This window comes from Oncorhynchus mykiss, chromosome 24 (genome assembly GCF_013265735.2).
Source record: "Oncorhynchus mykiss isolate Arlee chromosome 24, USDA_OmykA_1.1, whole genome shotgun sequence".
Classification (NCBI taxonomy): Eukaryota; Metazoa; Chordata; class Actinopteri; order Salmoniformes; family Salmonidae; genus Oncorhynchus; species Oncorhynchus mykiss.
In genome coordinates, this window is record NC_048588.1 from 18,795,241 (window position 1) to 18,814,936 (window position 19,696).

The window sequence follows — 19,696 nt, forward strand, 5'->3', positions numbered from 1 at the left end:
CCTGAAACAAGCACATCGTGTAGGTAATATTTTATTAAACCTGTTAAATAAAATAAGAACTTTGTGTACTTCTCATCAAAATGTTGTAATGGACATTAGTATGACCTTTTTCTGAACGTCAAGGTGGTACTTGATTCCTTTTGAAAACAAAGTACATGTTTTATTATTAGAAAAGTCACAGGAAACATAAAATAAAAAAAATCTGAGTGAGCGAGCCTCGTGGGAACATGGTGACACTTGTGGCCTGTTAAACAAATGGATGAGTCAAGGTTGACCTTTCTCTCCTAAAATCAACCATAGGACTGTGTTGAGGTCAAGGATGGTAATGCACGTCATAAAAGTGAAGAAGAGCATAGACACCCTTGTGAGCAGAGTCTTGAAGGTTGACCAAGAACAAGAGTGAAAACATTGGCAACAGGATAACAAGGTACATACAAAATTCGGTCAGATAACAAATGCCTCCGCCTAAGTACTGAAAATACATCAGGAGTTAGTTTCGATCACAAATAATTTTTTTTTTTTTTAATGGCTTTTTCTTGCCATTCTTTTCTTACACTGCCAATTTGTGATTACATACAAGGCATACTTATTACATTATAAAAGTAAATTGTGTCTTGGCTATGCTCATTAGTCTATGTTATGGACAAGAGTCCAAACACATCGCTTGCTTAATGTCTGAGTTGGTTTCATCATGATACATTACATCAAGTCAACATTCTTTAATTAGGCCTAGATCACACAAACTGATTATTTCTATCAACAGTTTAATCTTTCGGCAAACATGGTTTAGGTTTTTTCAAAAGAAATAACACTAATATTAAACCACTGATTCATTGTAAAATAATAATCTTAAAATGTGATCTATGAGAATAGCTTGATAATGGAGCTCCTTATTGTGCAGTAGGATTTGACCATGTGACCTTGGCACACAGCAATAACAGGTTGAAGAATCACAATGTGACCGCCGTCCCGCTCGTCAAGCCTTAAGCTGGAGAAAATGCACACTGTCAAATGAAAAGGTCTTGTGTAGGTTTACATTTTTTTCTAAATGAAATAAAAGGTGAGAGAAAGCATTACTGCTTTAGAAAGACATGGCAAACATACATACATTTTTATTTATTTTATCTACGAATACTGCATAGTTATTCAGTGCATCTGGTGCGATCTAATGTCAGGGAGAGAATGATGGTATGTTTGGGTGTGTGAAATGTCAGTCTTTTTGGTTGGTAGGTATGCATCTATTTGGAAAGGGCAAACACTACATCCGAGTCATTTTAGGCTCCACCTTCCTGAGCAGTTCCTCAGATCCATTCTTTTGAACAGAATATTGACCTAGTCACAGATAAGAATCTTCTTCATAATATAAGATCTATAGATGGTCATAATCAAGTGTTTCGTTGCCCCGTACGGTAGATCTATCCTCGACAGTGACATAACACTTCATCTTTATTTTGGTCGTTGACTACAGCAGAGAAGACAAGCAAAGTGCTCTCAGTTAGAGGCTCATAACTACTCTTGGTGCTCCTCTCTCCCTCACCCTTGTAAAAGGATGTTTTGAGGACCCCACCACTTGCATCAGTGGGGGTCTAGCCTCGATCCCACACAGGGAGGAGCTGAGAGGCTCAGGATACAGGTAAAAGGCTTTAGGAATAGGACACCTTCAGCAAACGTCAACAGCAGAATCTATAGCTAGCTGAGCCAGTGCGTTATGTGTTAGCCCTAAGCTAGCAGCCTGATGGCCCCGTTCTCTGAACCCAGCAGCAGGAGCCTCTTGGTGGGCAGCACAGCCAGGCTGGTGAGGGTCCCACGGAAGTTCTCTGAGCTAAGCTTGGTGCTGCTGGCCGGGCTGGCAGAGATGTTCATCATGGAGTACACCCCTATCTTGTTGGCCAAGGTTCCTGCAACGATCTCTGCCCCGTACAGGTCGAAGGCATGGACCGGGTCAGAGGGACACTTGTACTGGTGGAGGGGCTTGTGCTCCAGATCCTTCCACACGGTCAGAGTGTGGTCAGTGGACGAACTGATGATCAGATTTCCCCCAGCAGCCTGCAAAATACACAGGTCCATAGTCAGATACCACAGCCAGAGACAACAGCAACAGGGCATCGTGTGTGTTTACACAAACACCAAGCCACGCTCACACCCACACTTACATAACTAGAAGACAAAGAGCACTTGTGTCCTAATATTCTTTGCCAGGACATTTCTATCATCAGCGCTATTGAGGTGTGTTAGATTGAAGAGTTTCCCCGCCAAAAGGCGCACCTCAAATACGGGAGTACTGAGAGTAATACATAAATATTACAGCAATGAGGAGTATGGGTCAGATCTGGATGGAGCAGTGAGACTCAGTATAGAATTTTTAATGAGTAACTCCTGTCCATATTTACCTGAACTTGAGCCTCTAAAGCCAGAGAATCCTTGACCCCACCAATCAGGGCTAAATCAAGTTTGCTCAGCTCTAGTGCTTTGTTGACTGCTTCTGAACAAACCCTCTGGGTACAACTGTCACTTGACTCATGTTAAAATTTCACCACCCCCGCCAATATGCAACAGCAGAATAAAAGAGTAAGCTGCAACTCTGCCTCTTGTTTATATCAGCTGACTGACCACTGAACATTTCATAGCCCTACATACTCCCAGAGGAGCATGTGAAGGACTGACTGGCCAGAGATAGTGCCTGCGTCTGAAATGGCATCCTATTCCCTGTGTAGTGCACTACTGTTGACTAGGGCCCAAAGGGAGAGAATAGTGCCATTTGGGACACAACCAGCATGTCTAGCAGCAGAAACATGTTGATGGGAAAAGGCCCATTACGTACCAAAGCCCCACAGGCCAAATAACTGACTGTGAGAGTGGGAGCAGTCAGTGGTAGGAGACAAGGTCCACTTTATATCTCTCAATATTCTTTGTTTATGCCGCTGGTGAAATCCAATAGCTAACCGCAGTAAAAAAGAATCACTATTCAACGGGAACATGAATGTGTATTTATTTGGAACCATTGCTCTAGCCATAGTCACTGTGAAATTACCAATACACACAGACTGAACACACACACACACCTACACCCACCTTAATCTGCAGGATGTCTCCCTCGTGAGCGGGCCAGCCTCTCAGCACCAGGCCTGTGCGTGCATCTAGCAGCACGATGAAACCAGAGGAGAAGCCTGCAGCCACGGTGCGCCCTCCAGGGCTTACGGCCAGGTAGCGGATCAGACCGGCACTCACGTTGTTGTACGCCAGCCGGAACTCATGCTGTCCAAAGGGAGCACACAGGGAAAGCCATAGACAATATAAGAATAAGTGTATAAATAAGAGTCTTCTATATTTATGGGAAGAGCATCATCTTTGGCAGGCCAAGAATAGGCAGAGAAGCAGCAATAGGCAACACTGATTAATAACATGGGATAGAAAGAAAATCATCTATCCCAAATGGCACTCTATCCCCTAGATCGTGCACTACTTTGACCAGACCAGGAGATTAATATAAAAAGGATGGAGACTAAACAGGGAAGAAGTGGGCAGGGTAGCTATTCTCCAGCTGGGTTTGGTAGGTACCTGCAGGCCAGGTTTGCGTGGGTCGATGAAGCGGAGGACAGAGTCTGCACTGCCAAACACCACACTACAGTGAGGAGCAGGCATGGTGGTCACTGCTGTGATGGGGTTCTTTCCATCCAGGGCCTCATAGGAGCGGATCTGTTTACCTGGACACACACAGAGAGGGCTTTATTTCCCAATACTGTATGTTCAAAAGCTTTCACATTTTATTTACCTAATTTCTTATTAAATATGTAGTGGTATTAAAATAAAAATCACTCTGTTAAATGGAAAACATTGTGTACTCCAACAGAACAGAATCAGAGATTCAACTCAACAGGTCTCCTCCCCACTGACCTGTGAACTGGTCCCAGAGGTGCACGGTGCCGTCACAGCTGACCACCTCCTGGAGCGCCTCCAGTTGGCCAACATAGAACACAGACTTCTTATGATCCGTGTAGGTCAACCTTGGCTCCACCTCCCGTGTCCCGTCGCCGTGGTTATAGAGGGGCCACAGCTTCACCGTCTTGTCCTTGCTGCCAGACAGAAAGTAGTCCTCTCCAGCCAGTGGTGCCAAACACTTAGCAGCGCCCGAATGGCCCAGGAAGCTCTGCAGGCGGATCTGGTGGAAGTGGAAGTGGGGATCCTGCTGATTGAGACCAATCTCATACTGCCAGTAGGCCAGCCAGTTGCCCTGCAGGGAACGGCCACTGCGAGGGAGCTCTTGCTTCAGAGCGCTGTCCTCGGGGGTAGGACCCACCATCCAGGAGTAAGAGGAGAAGGAGGGGCCCAGGGATGGAGTGGTGAAAGTGGAGGCAGATGTGATGACAGGCTGAGTATGACTAGGCCGGGGGTGGCCCCAGTTGTCTAACGAGCCCAGGTTGGGGCTCCCACACCCTGGCTCAGAGTCACGGGCCACCTGGATGCGGTTGCCCACCAGATGGCTGCCAAAGGTGCCTGACTCTGGGAGGGTGTCTGAGCCCAGGGGTGTGGAGGAGCTGTAGGGGGCAGGGAAGGGGCTGCGGCCCACATGGCGTCCCAGACCTGGGGAGGGGCCAATGGAGCAGGTGGTAGGGGGCATTTCTAACCTGTCCTTGGACCCTGCTGGGGGGTTGGCATTAGGACTGCCAGGGCTCACCCTGGAGTGGTAGGACTGGGCCAAACTCCAGACCAGCTCGTGGTTGGAAACCAGCTTACGGATCGCTACATCGCCTTGAAGGGCCAAAGGACACAATGCTTTGAGTACCATTCAGGACATATAAGGAACATGTAGAATTCAGATTTTAAGATGGATTGTATGTATTTATAAACTGGTTTGTGTGTGTGTCTACCTGTCTGTGTATGTGTGTGTGTGTCACCTATGAGGCAGTAGAAGGGGATGTAGGAGGCGTATGCCATCTCAGGGTTAAACACAGCCTGCAGTTCCTCCAGAACCCCCAGCTCACACGTCACCTCTGACCCGTCCGGCGTACGCACATCCAACAAGATGTATTCTCCCACCTCCCTGCGGGGGGCGCTCTCCATCTACACCACACAGAGGAGAGGACAGAACTATGGAATGAAATAAAAGTCTCACCATTTAACATATGCTAAAAGATCAAGCTCACATATCAAAACTAATACATTTGCATTTTCTGGCTTTTAACCAGCCTAACTTCACTTAAACATTTTTGCCTGTTTTCCAGTAAGGGAAGTGTTTACCTGTCCCTGTAGGCACTGCAGCAGGGAGAAGACTGTGAAGAAGCGTTTCAGGGTTTCTACCATGTGTTGCTGCACCATCTCCCTGCCGATGCGCAGACAGATGAGTGCCATTAGGCTGAGGGTCTTCAGACACACAGCCGAACGTGTCTGCACTCCACTGGGGAACCTGAGGACAGAACAGAGTGGCAGAGTCAATAAACTGTTTCATATTGTCTATTTCAAGTCAATGTAACACTATGAGAATTTATGTGGGGAAATAATTTTCCGTCTCCAAGGTCCAATGTAACACTGAACAAAAAATATAAAACAACATATGAAGTGTTGGTCCCATGTTTCATGAGCTGAAATAAAAGATGACAGAATTTTCCACTCACAATAAGCTTATTTCTCTAAAATGTTTTTTTGTTTACATCCCTGTTAGTGAGAATTTCTCTTTTGTCAAGATAATCCATCTACCTGATGTGGCATATCAAGAAGTTATCACACAACAATGCCACAGATGTCTCTAAGTTGAGGGAGCGTGCAATTGGCATGCTGATTGTAGGAATGTCCAATAGAGCTTTTGCCAGATAATCAAATGTTAATTTCTCTACTATAAGCCACCTCCAACGGCCTCTAAAATGTTAGAGTTATACCATGGCTTGCATACTCAGACATGTTACCCATTGAGCATGTTTGGGATGCTCTGGATTGACATGTACGACAGTGTGTTCCAGTTCCTGCCAATATCCAGCAACGTCGCACAGCCATTGAAGAGGAGTGGGACAACATTCCACAGGCCACTATCAGCAGGCTGATCAAAGCTATGTGAAGGTGATGTGTTGCACTGCATGAGGCAAATGGTGGTTACACTAGATACTGACTTTTTTTTTTATCCACAGCCCTACCTTTCTTTTAAGGTCTCTGTATTCCCAGTCATGTAAAATCCATTGATTAGGGACTAATTAATTCATTTAAATTGAATGATTTTATTATATGAACTGTAACTCAGTAAAATCTTTGACATTTTTGCATTTATATTTTTGTTAAGTGTACATTAAACTTCTGGTATATAAATGGAAACTACAGTAAAAAGTGCCTTTAGAGTGTTGTGAGGTGCATTAAGGTGCATGAAGGTTAACCATCCTGGGCTAGGTGAGCCGTTCCATAGGGTTAGTTGTTTAGCCTGACCACTAGAAAGACCTCGATCCCTAGAATGTTTATATCTGCCTTCCAAAAAACGATCACCAGGCACCAGCAGCGAACTCATTGTGCTCCAAGCCAGAGCACACTGCTTAGAGCAGTGCAGTTCACAATGCTCTAGCAAGCCGTGAGAATACGTGATACATGATGGTAATAGCGCGTTTTAATTATTTGGTTTTAAGCCTTCCCCAAACCAGTCATAACCACTCAGAATGAATACCTAAACTTAACCATGTGACCATGTGGAAATAATGCATCAAAAATAGAGACGTTCATCCAGAACACGTTGAATTCCCAAGGGAAACTATAAGATCGTGTTGAGTTGTTAGTGTGCGTGCGGTTTACCCACCCCATCCTGGGTGAGGTGAGCAGGTCCAGCAGGGGCAGCAGAACATCCTGGTTGATCTTCATCAGCATGTCCATGAGGGTGGAGTCCGACAGAAACACAATGATCTTCTGGGTCAGAACCACGGCACCCAGCAGACCTGCCTCCTTACGGGTGTTCAGACGACAGGACACAGGGGGAGACACCTGGGGGGAAAACATGCCATACAGGGTTACAACTGTGAGCCAAAATAGAGGAATGACCTCAAGAGTAGTGAGACTGTAGAGCTCTCAGGAAATACTGAAGTCCATTACCATAAAAAACTAAGTATATATAGATTGCGTCTCAAATGGCACCAGCCACTGGTCAAAAATAGTCAGCCATAGGAAATAGGAAATAGGGAGCCATTTAGGATGCACCCATAGTGAGGGCAATGAAATAAAAGACAGTATTACCAGGTATCCAATGTAGGGCAGGTACTGGTAGGTGAGTACAGGCTCTCCATAGAGGTGTGCGATGTAGATGAGACAGTCCAGAACTGGTCCTGCTGTCTGGTCTCCAACCACAGGCTTCTTCTCATACACACTGCCCATCCCAACACTCTCCAGGCTGCTCTCCTCCGACACCACCGGAGCCACAAACTGGTGCTTCTCCGGGCCTGATTGGTTAGAGGGAAACGAGAGAGAGCGCATACACTTGATGGAAGAAAAAAAAAAACATTTCCATCAGTAGGCACTACAGAATGACAATCTTAATTGATAAGGATCTCTGTAGTATACACAATCACATTTATTTTGAAGTGTGAACTGGCTGATTGTGTCATAACTCAACCAGGACAATAGAGAGTGCTGTGACTTGGTGTTTTCTGTAATATAGTATGTATGACCCGTTACAGCAAACTCCTCAGTATTTTAAAATCCTGTAGTTTCAGTGCCGACTATTGATCAGTTACTCACCAATGTAGCAGGTGGTGAGCAGCCGGAGCAGATTCCTGGCCACATATCGAGACGTCACTGTTGGTCCAAGCTTTGCAGACAGCCATCTAACTGTCTTGCAGACCGTATCTGTAGAGAGAAATCAGTTATATACAGTCAACACAATATTGACAATTGATATTCTCAGCACCCAGAACCAACTCTTGCAAATCGATTTGAGTTCTGGAGGAAAAAGATTTCCAATCTCTCCTAACAAAATCCCCATCGCCTCTGCCAAAGCCCATTCCCAGTTGGGGATGAGATATCAAAACACACTGAGCAACTAAAACTTGAACTCTGCTGCCATGCCTGTTCATGTGGGGTAAAGTTCAGTTCAGCACTCATTTTTCATAGCCTGGGTTTAAGTGTTTGTGAAAACATTCCACTCCAAACATTGTTTGGCTTAAAAGAATAGAAGGAGCATATTGTTAGCAAAACAATACGTCTGGAATTCAGGCTACATTTGTCCAGGGCAAAGTCCAGCACTGGAGCATTCAACTTGGTCTTTTCTGAATGTGTATAAAGCATTTCACCCAGTAAACTACTGTAGAGATGTCACGACAAGGCATCGTTTAAGAATGAAGGGTGCTGCTGTAACTCTGTTGGTGTTGCTGGTCTGTCTGTCTGTCTGGGGGGGGATGGGCTCAGGGGGATTGTGGAGGGAGGGTCAAAGGGAGTGAAAGTACCAGCCCTGACATCTGGACGGAGCTGAGAAACATGGTGGTGGAACAGACAGTGGAGCTGAGAAACAGGGAGGCCAAATTGAGGGACAGTGAGAAACAGGTGGAGGAGCTGAAGAGAGAACACAGGTAATCTGTCACCATAGGACGTACACTGAAGGGAGCACTACTGCAAACCAAAGGTGCTTATCATCAGCAGTGTATGATACATCTACGGTAGTCAAGGAGTGACGTGAGAGAACATCAACATAAAACAGTTGCAGATGTTAAGATAATCTATAGTAGGATGGCCAGAATTCGTGACTAAATCAATCCAAAAAATAATTAATTAATTCAGGAAAATTGCGTCGCATCAGCTAGGTTGGATTCTGTGCAAGAATTTCGGCTAGTGGCTACCGGACAGACTCACTTTCCCGTTGAACTCATCTTTCTTCTCCAATCAGCAGGGCATAAAAATAAATGTAAAAAAAAGAGGTAAGATTGATATTTATTTTTAGGCATTACATGTAGTATTTTCATATTTTAGTTTATGATTTATGTTCATTTGAAATTCCTGTTCTTTTTAGAAGATTTCACAAAAAAAAACAAGCGTATCTCTGAAATGTCAACAGAGTGTATAACAAGCGTTATAATTTCAAAGCCTTTTATATTTTATTCAGATTGTGTAGATTGTGTTTATTCAGATTCAGAACATATCTTTTTGCGACCCGCAGAAAACAACTTTGAAGATGACCACAAAATGCAAAATCCTCAACAGCTGTCTCAACTGATATGTTAATGATGTGTTAGAGCAACACCGCACTGAACGATCCAGAACATGAAGAATCCTATTTTTCTAGGCAACATGTATTTTATAAACATAAGGAAGTGAAACTTCATGGCCAAAGAGCATTTTCACCCACAGATTGGGTTGCTATCATATGACTGTTTACTGTCAGCCCGAAAACCTTTTTTCCCCCCACACAAACGGCAAAGATTATTTTACTGGAACTCTCGTTAGAAGTTGAAAATGTGAACAATGGAACATTAGGTCTATTTAAGATTTTTTTTTAATTAAACTTTTGAGGTGACACTATGGCAAGACTACTTTTGGGGTGAAACTATAGCAAGACTACTTTTGGGGTGACACTATAGCAAGACTACTTTTGGGGTGACACTATGGCAAGACTACTTTTGGGGTGACACTATAGCAAGACTACTTTTGGGGTGACACTTTGGCAAGACTACTTTTGGGTGATGGTAGAGTAAAAAGATCTGTAGTAACAGTCTAGGCATTCATACATCAGATATTTGCTACAAACATTGAAGGGTAGGGTATATTTCAGACTGCGACAGTGGAATGTCTTTTAAGTGCACTTTGGAGCAAATAGGCCTAATTGCTTCTCAATGTTGAATGCCTTTTTTCTTTGTCATTTTAGCCTTGGATGCCAGAATGACAACCAGTGAGAGCCAGGTATGGGCTCTGAAGACAGAATGCAGGTAAAACAGATGTGAATTTAACACCAATTTTACGCAAACAATTAACTATTGTTCAATAAATCCCATTCAACATGATTTATTGAACAAACAAGATGAATTGAACAATAGTTAAAATTGTTCATGTGTTCTCTCCTGTGTCCGCTGAGCAGGCAGACCCAAGGTGGCATTCTATAACTCTTTGTCTAACTCGGGAGCAATGCATGTCGGGCCCTGCAACAGTGAAACCACATTGGTCTACAAAACCGTCATCAAACATTGGCAAGGGCTACAACCAAACCACAGGTAGTGTCTTCAGTGCTTACACACCAACCTACATGTTCACAGCAGTGGAGGCTGCTGAGGGGAGGTTAGCTCATAATAAATGGCTGGAAAGGAGCAAATGGAATCAAATACATGGAAACCATGTGTTTGATACCATTCCACTCAAGCCATTACCACAAGTCCATCCTCCCCAATTAAGGTGCCACCAACATCCTGTGGTCCACAGTGGCCAGCAAGACAATGAGTCCAACATCCCTGGCAGGCAGCTCCAGTGTCTAAGAGACACCACACAGTGTGGTTATGGTATGTCAGTAGAATCTCACCTAGAAGGATCTTGTGCTCTTTCTCCTCCGAATCCTCTGAAGAGTCATGCTCATCCTCCACCATGTCTTTCTGTGCGTCCTCCAGCTCCATGCCATTGACAAACTCTCCCTCCAGGGTGGCCACTGTCTCCTCTGTGCAGCCAGATAGAGTCAGTTCTAGGCTGGGACCACTGCCCTCCCCTGTCCCTCTCTCCTTCCCCTCCTCAGTCTCCTCCTCCAGCTCCCCTCCCTCCTCTCCCTCACTGGCCTGCTTCAGGTCCTGGCTGCTGTCAGCTGACTTCAGACTGGCTCGGTCCCGAGTGGAGTCGGCGTCTCCGATAGAGACCTCGCTAGTGCTGCTCTTGTCGCTCAGTCTCCCCACGCTCAAAGACTCCTGGTCCTGCTCATTGCCTCCTGCTGCTGAGTTCTGGCTCTGCAGTTTCCCCCCAGTGGCTCCCCCTGCTCCATTGTTGACATAGAAGCCATTCTGGAAGTCCTCCCCCTCTGAGAGGAACACCTGGTCATTGAGGCTGATACCTGAGGAGTAGTCCACCAGCCCTGGGTCTCCCCCCACTCCTACACCCCCAGCCCCTCCACTTCCCCCTCCCACCTTCCCACTCACAGAGCCTGAGGACGGCCTGCCTTCCTGGTAGTCCTCCTCCTCCTCTCCTAGGTCACATGCCCCTCCCCTCAGGCCTTTGCTGGCCTCCCATTGGGGCTCAGAGCCCGAGCTGCAGCTCTCGAAGCCAGATATGATCTGGAGCACGTGTGGCAGGAGGCTGGACAGGAAGGCCTGCAGACCCAGTCTGACGATCAACTGCAGAACAAAGCAGTCTGTGTAGAGGTAGAAGCGACCTCTGAGACACCGCGGGTTCTCATACACACTGACCAAGGGCTTCAGGAGATACTTGGCTGCGTTTCGAGGCCCGAGTACCCTAGAGATGGGCTCAAACAGGTACCAGGCAGCATACACAGCAGTAGACTCCTCTAGCATGAGCGCCAGCACAAAGGGCAGGAGGATCTCCAACCCCTCAGCTGTGATGACTCCCTGTAACAGTGTCTCCAGCTGCTGCCATAGGTGGAAGACCACATCGCGACCTTGAAGGCTGCAGGTGGTCTCCATCTTGGAATGGTAGGAGTAGATGAAATGGTGGAGGGCAGGGAAATATGTGGGGAAAGGCAATGGGGAGAGGATGGGGCTCAGTAACTGACAGGGGTTTGGGGGCGGGAGACCCTCATAAATGGGGTCGTATTTAAAAAGAAGAGGTCGAGGACCACATGGTTTCTCTACTTTGGCTTTGGAGGAGTGCTGGCGTAGATGTAGCAGTGTCTCCAGAGCATGATGCAGTGGCAGGGGCACGTCACGCAGGCTGGCCGAACATAGCTTTATCACAGCCTGGAAGCGCTCACTCAGGGGAGTGCCTGGTTTCACACCCCGCAGTTTAGACGAGTAGAAGATCTCTGCTATGAGGACGCCAAGAGCCTGCATGTCCCTCTGGTAGAGTTCTGTTAGCGAGGGGAGACATTGTGGAGGTCCTGTCCTCTCCTTCCTGGAGTCAGACTGGTGCCAGACTTGTGCATGCAGGCTCTTCACCAGGAAGTTGTCGAGTTTCTCCAGCTCTTCCAGAGGTTGAAGGGGGCTGAAGCCCTCAGGCAGGGTGATCTTCAAGTCCTCTGTGTTGGTGGCACCACTCAAACTCCCCTCTCCATGCTTCTTGTTTATGATGCCCCCTCTCTGTAGCATGGCACTGCGTATGCCAGAGCCCAGGGCACTGGTGGCATTACCTGCTGTCCCCTCCCCAGGGAAAGAGCTGGGAGACTGGGACACCACCATGGCTGGGTGCTCTCCTCCAGTCTTCCCCCCAGACCTTGCAGTGCTGATGAGAGGTAGAGGAACTGAGGAGGTAGTGGAGGTGCCAGTAGAGATCCCTCCACTGAGTGAGTCCAGAGCCTCCATACCTTGTTCTAGCTCTTCATCTCGGTCCACCATGGTCCAGCCACTGGACTCACACCCCATGGCCTCTGGGACCATTCCGTCCACCATGGCATCTAGCGGTGGGATCTGTAGAGGTGGCACGTTGAGAGTTGCGGGGCCCAGGAGAGGGGGTTCAGGTGGCGAGTACTGGTAAGGTGCAAGGCGGGGCGGGTGGGGCTGGTCAAACAGCTGGACCACCCCGTAGCTGGTCAGATGGGTGTGGTTGTCCACCAGGTGCAGGCACACATTCTTGGCCTTGACGGCTTCTTTACCGGACAGCTTGTAGCCGAACGTCAGGTCTATCCAGTAGTGCAGCTGCTGAGACACCTCTCGGCTCTCCAGGAGGCATCTGTGAACCTCAATGAACTCCTCACAGGAGTTACACCACGTGGGAACTTCCAGATCTGGCATGTCAGGGTGGATGGAGCGGAATATGGAGGGATCTGTGTAGAACTCTGGGATACACTCATCCGGGGTCCAGCTCTGGATGCGTTCCATACTGGCTGGGTATTCGTTCGGTTCCCACTGAGACCTGACGTGGCTGCACAGCACTGACTTGGGTGTCTGCCGGGCCCTGTAGACATAGTAGGTGATGTCTGACAACACGTCTGAGATGTGATGGGGCACGTGTAGGTGTTCAGACTGCCCTGAACCACCGGCACCTACAGATCCACCCAGACCCAGGTCTCCTATAATACTGACTGCCCCACCTCCATTAGCCACCGCTGCTGCAAGGGCTTCTTTGGTCATCTCATAGGTAAAGTCCAGCTGTTTGTCTCCTTTATTCAGCCTGAACTTGGACCGCCTGAGGTCACGGAACCTCCCATATGGCACAGTGAAGTCCACCACCCAGGGCAGGACCGGGTGGTAGTTAGGGTCTCCCTCCCTCCGTCCAGCTAACCGGTTCAGCTCCATCAGGTAGCGGAAGTTGCTGACTCTACCATGGACCCAGTCCAGGACCAAGGACTTGAGCTCATCAAAACAATCTCTGCACAGCCTCTTATCACGGTCACTGTACACACCTTGGCCCTGGTCCCTCGCCTTGATGCTTCTTGGCACTTGTCCCTCAGTAACATAGCATTCAGCCTCTCTGTCGTCCCCCAGCACTTCATAATGGGCCAGGGTGACCTTGAGGCGGCTGCAGAGCTGTTCGTCCACCGCTATGTCCTGCAGGGAGAGCTCTCCACAGGACAGCCCTGATGCCTGACAGGCCCGCAACGCGATCAGTAATTGGTAGAGGATGAACAGCACTTTGGCATGGCTGTTGGCCAGCTTGGCTGGGCTGTAGGTGACGATGTCGTGGAGTGAGTACTGGGTGTATGGGAGAACCACGTAGAGCATCTCTGCTGACTCTAGTAGGCACTCAGCAGGGAGGACGTTAGGACACAGTTGGTCTGAGGGGTGCTTAGAGGAGGAGCTGCTTGGGGATAATGGGTTGTCTTTGTCCTTATCTCTGGCAGGGGAGAGGGATGGCGACAAAGGGATGGAGACAAATGTTGAGCAGAAGAGCTTCTGCAGCGCTTGGCGCACCGCATCTATGGCTGCTACATGCATCTGCTCTGTAGCCCCTGAATAGGGCTGCACGTGGCTGTGATGAGCATCGCACCACAGATTTCTGTGAAAGGACCAAAACAGATATGAGTACGGTAGAGACTCTCAATCATGTTTTATTAGACATATCCATAAATGTATTACATTTTGAGGGCCACATTTTACAATGAATTTATTATGAGTTTAACATTTGAACTTATATTGAAATTCTTAAAATACTGTATTACATTATTTCACAATTAAAGTATTTATGCCATTAAAATTGGATTAATACCTGAAATTACGTTGTGATACACCCTGCATGGTCTTCATGAAAGAATCCTGGGAGACTAGTTGGCAGCCTGGGTCCCTTGTCAGCCTGTAGCTCAGCTTGATCTTCCTTAGGCCCTGGATGCACACTCGGGTCCAGCCAGGAGGCAGCTTCACAAGGGAGCACTGGAGGTAAGTGCGAATCTCTGCTTCACTAGCGCTCTCTGAACGGGCACAACGGGTGACCCTCCTCTCCCTTAGGCCCATCACCCAGCGGGTGGGGACCAGGGCCACCAGCTCTTGAGGCCGGGGCCCTGGACCTAGCTGCCGACGGTCCACCCCTAGGTCCTTCTCTACAGCCGACACTAGCCACTCCATGGTGACCTACTCTTCAGACCTGACAGACAGGAGAGTCACACTGTCCTGCTGTCGTCCCACTCCCTCCTCACTATCAGCACAGAGGATGCCTCTCTCTCACCCTTCCATGGAAGGCATAAGTGCTGACCTGTAGGAGCAGGGTTGTGACTGACAAGGTTTCCTGTGAAGACATTTGAAACAGAATATAAACAGAATTTTGGTAAGATGGACCTGGTTTTAATGGTTTAAATAAAAATAAATCTGCATAGAAAAAAACACTTCATTATACAGTAAAACTAACGAGTGAGCTTGTCCAGGGGTGGTGCTGCTGACATGAATGATAGCTAAGCTGCTACTGCTTATTATCTATCCTGTTGCCTAGTCACTTGGCTCCTACCCATATGTACATATCTACCTCAATGACCTCGTACCCCTGCACATCGACTCTGTACTGGTACTGTATAAAGTTAGCGTTACTCATTGTGTATTTATTCCTTGTGTTATCTTTCTCTCTGCATTGTTGGAAAGGGACAGTAAGCATTTCAATGTTAGTCTACACCAGTTGTTTACAAAGCATGTGACAAATAAAATTTGATTTGAGCTGAGGTTGTCAACTTCACTCGTTAGGCTAAGCTCTACTCAAGTGACTCTCCTACTGCCTATCCAATGGCTTTTCAAGGAAATAAATTGATCAAGCCAGCTAATCAACCCAAGTGCAGCAAGTGAAAGCTCAGTGGAAAATGAGGGAATATGAAGTGACAGCTGCTAGTTATTATTATACTTCATCTTCCACTGAGCCATTGGATAAGCAGTAGTAGAGTCATGTGAGCAGAGCTTAGCCAAATAAGACGAGAACTGTCTACATGCCATGCATCACTTACTACGGCCATTGAGACTCCCAGCTAGCTAGGACAGGTTCTCCCATTGAGACTAGAGGTCAACCGATTAATTGGAATGGACAATTTATTAGGGCCGATTTCAAGTTTTCATAACTATCGGAAATCGGTATTTTTGGATGCCGATTAATTTTTTTTGTAAAAACACTTTATTTAACGAGGCAAGTCAGTTAAGAACACATTCTTATTTTCAATGACGGCCTAGGAACGGTGGGTTAACTGCCTTGTTCAGGGGCAGAACGACAGATTTTTGCCTTGTCAGCTCAGGGATTCAATCATGCAACCTTACGGTTAACTTGTCCAACGCTCTAACCACCTGCCTCACGAGGAGCCTGCCTGTTACGCGAATGCAGTAAGCCAAGGTAAGTTGCTAGCTAGCATTAAACTTGTAAAAAACAATCAATCATAACCACTAGTTATAACTACACATGGTTGATGATATTACTAGTTTATCTAGCGTGTCTTGCGTTGCATATAATCGATGCGGTGCGCATTTGCAACAAAGGACTGTCATTGTTCCAATGTGTACCTAATCATAAACCTCAATGCCTTTCTTAAAATCAATACACAGAAGTATATATTTTTAAACCTGCCTATTTAGCTAAAAGAAAGGTTAGCAGGCAATATTAACCAGGTGAAATTGTGTCACTTCTCTTGCGTTCATTGCACGCAGAGTCAGGGTATATGCAACAGTTTGGGCTGCCTGGCTCATTGCGAACTAATTTGCCAGAATTTTACGTAATTATGACATAACATTGAAGTTTGTGCAATGTAACAGCAATATTTAGACTGATGGATGCCACCCGTTAGATGAAATACGGAACGGTTCCATATTTCACTGAAAGAATAAACGTTTTGTTTTGGAAATGATAGTTTCCGGATTCGACCATATTAATGACGAAAGGCTCGTATTTCTGTGTGTTATAATTAAGTCTATGATTTGATAGAGCAGTCTGAGCGATGGTAGGCACCAGCAGGCTCGTAAGCATTCATTCAATCGGCACTTTTGTGAGTTTTGCCAGCAGCTCTTCGCAATGCTTCAAACATTGAGCCGTTTATGAATTCAAGCCTATCAACTCCCGAGATTAGGCTGGTGTAACCGATGGGAAATGGCTAGCTAGTTGGCGGGGTGCGCGCTAATAGGGTTTCAAACATTGAGCTGTTTATGAATTCAAGCCTATCAACTCCCGAGATTAGGCTGGTGTAACCGATGGGAAATGGCTAGCTAGTTGGCGGGGTGCGCGCTAATAGGGTTTCAAACATCACTCGCTCTGAGACTTGGAGTAGTTGTTCCCCTTGCTCTGCATGGGTAACGCTGCTTTGAGGGTGGCTGTTGTCGATGCGTTCCTGGTTCGAGCCCAGGTAGCGGCAAGGAGAAGGATGGAAGCTATACTGTTACACTGGCAATATTAAAGTGCCTATAACATCCAATAGTCAACGATATATGAAATACAAATTTGAGAGAAATAGTCCTATAATTCCTATAATAACTACAACCTAAAACTTCTTACCTGGGAATATTGAAGACTCATGTTAAAAGGAACCACCAGCTTTCATATGTTCTCATGTTCTGAGCAAGGAACTTAAACGTTAGCTTTCCTACATGGCACATATTGCACTTCTACTTTCTTCTCCAACACTTAGTTTTTGCATTATTTAAACCAAATTGAACATGTTTCAATATTTGAGGCGATTGGTGTATTATATTAAGTTAAAAGTGTTAATTCAGTATTGTTGTAATTGTCATGATTACAAATAAATAATAAAAATCGGCCGATTAATCTGTATCTGCCCTTTTGGTCCTCCAATAATCGGTATCGGCGTTGAAAAATCATAATCGGTCGACCTCTAATTGAGCCTGCTAGCTAGCTAGGACAGGGTCTCCCATTGACACTGCTAGCTAGCTAGGACAGGGTCTCCCATTGACACTGCTAGCTAGCTAGCTAGGACAGGGTCTCCCAAACTAGGTCCTGGAGCCCCTCCCTGGGCGCACCTTTCGGTTTTTGCCCAAGCACTACACAACAGATTTAAATAACTAACTCATCATCAAGCTTGGATTGTTTCAATCAGCTGTCTAGTATTAGGGCAAAACCCAAAACGTGCACCTAGAGGGGGCCCCCGAAACGAGTTTAGAGAAACCTTGAGCTAGGACACTGCCAGTGTTGTTTGCCCCGCCTGCCGAGCACTGCTTTCCAGCAGTTATTTTAAAGTTAAAAATCCTTCTTTGGTGGGGGTTTTCGGCGGTTGGCATTCAACGTTGGTGCATTACGTTACCGCCAACTAATGTACTGGAGTGTGGGCCAGAGACAGCGCTAGCACCCTCAACGGCAGTTGGCGCTGCATGTAGTAGTAACCAGTCTTGCATAGACATTACTGAACGTGACTGGTACCACAGACAGAAGAGGAAGCGAGACACCACTCGATGTTTTTTTCTGGTTCAATGAAAGTCAACAAAATAGCTAAGTAGACAAGACTCAGGTGCCATTGCTTTAGTGTCTATGTGATACATAGTTTTTTTCCATGGTAAATGCCCTTAATGAACTACCTTCATGTATCCACCATCTTTGGTATAGTACTAGCAATGTCAGTGTTGTAACTAGCTAGTGAGCTAACTAACTAAAACTACTCCATTTCAGTCTCCAAGTCCTACGAAACTTTATAATAATGCATACACAAAACTGAAATGCATTCAGCGAGACACTCGCTAGCTAACTTAAAATACAAGACATAAAAGATTGCGAGCAATTTCATTAGCTAACGTTAGCTAGCTGCAAGCTGTCTACCTAACTTAGCTCCCTATTTATTTTGCTAGCTAACTTAGCTTGTATGAGCTCCTCACGTACCTGTGAGAGTAACTTATACAACGTCTGGTTCCATACTGAGTCCGAAATAAATTCGTATGTTCTATTTGAGTGGATGCACAAGTGTACTCACTCTTTCAGAAGCAACTTCGGTTAATTGGGTAACAGGAAAGAAGTAGCCAGCCGAGGATGTTTTGAATCCGATAACTCACATGACCCCCTTCCCTATTCCGTGCGCGCTCATGTGATTCCTTCTTCTTCTTCTTCTTCTTCTTCTTCTTCGATACGGTTTAACGGCAGTTGGCATCCAATAAAACGTTGCATTACCACCACCTACTACACTGGAGTATAACTCCCCTATACTTTCCTTGAAAATGAATAAATACCCTACCATCTAACACTACACTCACAAAAAAAAACATACTCCACTATTTAAATAGCCTGAAAGGATGGGACACCACCACTTAACACACCCTGTAGCTCTTCTGACATCAAGTCTCGCACACCCAAATAACTCTGCAGCTGCCACCACAACCTACATTTTCTGTGACTTACTGTTTCATCCCTACAGTACAGTTAATAGCCATTGCTATGAATGCAAAAAAATCCAATAATACTGAAACATATACCACTTGTTGGTTTATCCCGCTGTACTGGTACAGATCTACTACTCACATCACTCCTTTCAGGATCCCTCCCCCATCTTCCTTTACTTTCTTCACTGCCTCAGCATATGACAACTTCTACACTACTCTAACCCTGGAAACCTTAACTTGCCTCTTTCACACTGGACATTTCTGAACCCCAGCACCATCGGCACCCCTAAAATTAACACATACCACTAATTTCCACAATGCTACAAATGTCTTTGTCTCATGCCCTTCCGTACACTTCTCACACCTAGGAACATCCCTCCTACACACTGCTGCCACATGCCCATAAGCTTGACACCTGTAACAACATAATGTATTTAGCACAAAAGCTTGGACAGGATAACTTTTATTAGAGGTCGACTGATTTATCGGCATGGCTGATTAATTAGGGCCGATTTCAAGTTTTTATAACAATCGGTAATCAGCATTTTTGGACGCCGAATATGGTCTATTACATTGCATTCCACGAGGAAACAGTGTGGCAGGCTGAGCACCTGTTACGTGAGTGCAGCAAGTGTGTGAGAAAGATGTACACTCAGGGAGGAACATAATACTGTAACACAAGAGAAAGATACACTTAGAGTGCATTTGCCATTCTGGTAAAATGCATTGTCTATGGTATAGGACAGGAGGCCAGAGTAAGGCCATGAGAGTATAGGACAACTGGACACACAAGATAGAGGAGTCTGCTGATCCTAGATAACACACATACAAAAGAACTGCATTAAGCTAAGTGCAGGGCCAAAGCATAGGCCTGTAGTATAGTATTTTTA

The 19,696-nt window shown here is 46.1% G+C and overlaps 1 protein-coding gene across 2 annotated transcripts; it reads right to left on the reverse strand.

Annotated features, from left to right (window-relative positions):
* Positions 1 to 13: 13 nt before the first annotated feature.
* Positions 14 to 18,560, reverse strand: wdr81 (WD repeat domain 81). Of its 2 annotated transcripts, none has more exons than XM_021582600.2 (12): positions 18,404 to 18,560; positions 14,242 to 14,754; positions 10,463 to 14,031; positions 7,702 to 7,809; positions 7,201 to 7,403; positions 6,770 to 6,951; positions 5,239 to 5,404; positions 4,896 to 5,061; positions 3,895 to 4,749; positions 3,559 to 3,704; positions 3,073 to 3,255; positions 14 to 2,046 (listed from the first exon to the last, which is right to left on the reverse strand). In XM_021582600.2, the coding sequence occupies exons 2-12, from the start codon at positions 14,592 to 14,594 to the stop codon at positions 1,720 to 1,722; spliced, it is 6,258 nt and encodes a 2,085-aa protein (XP_021438275.2). In that variant the 5' UTR covers positions 14,595 to 14,754; positions 18,404 to 18,560; the 3' UTR covers positions 14 to 1,719. The 2 variants fall into 2 exon arrangements, with proteins under 2 accessions (XP_021438275.2, XP_021438276.2); XM_021582601.2 differs by having other exon boundaries at positions 18,313 to 18,506.
* Between the last annotated feature and the right edge of the window lie 1,136 nt (positions 18,561 to 19,696).

What these genes read in the sequence shown, in the direction of transcription:
- wdr81 (XM_021582600.2), bottom strand. Translation starts at nt 14,594, where the DNA reads ATGGAGTGGCTAGTGTCGGCTGTAGAGAAGGACCTAGGGGTGGACCGT. An exon ending in GCTCACCACCTGCTACATTG is followed by an intron (nt 7,404 to 7,701) that starts GTGAGTAACTGA and finishes CTAACCAATCAG; the next exon opens with GCCCGGAGAAGCACCAGTTT. An exon ending in CCTCTGGGACCAGTTCACAG is followed by an intron (nt 3,705 to 3,894) that starts GTCAGTGGGGAG and finishes GTGTGTGTCCAG; the next exon opens with GTAAACAGATCCGCTCCTAT.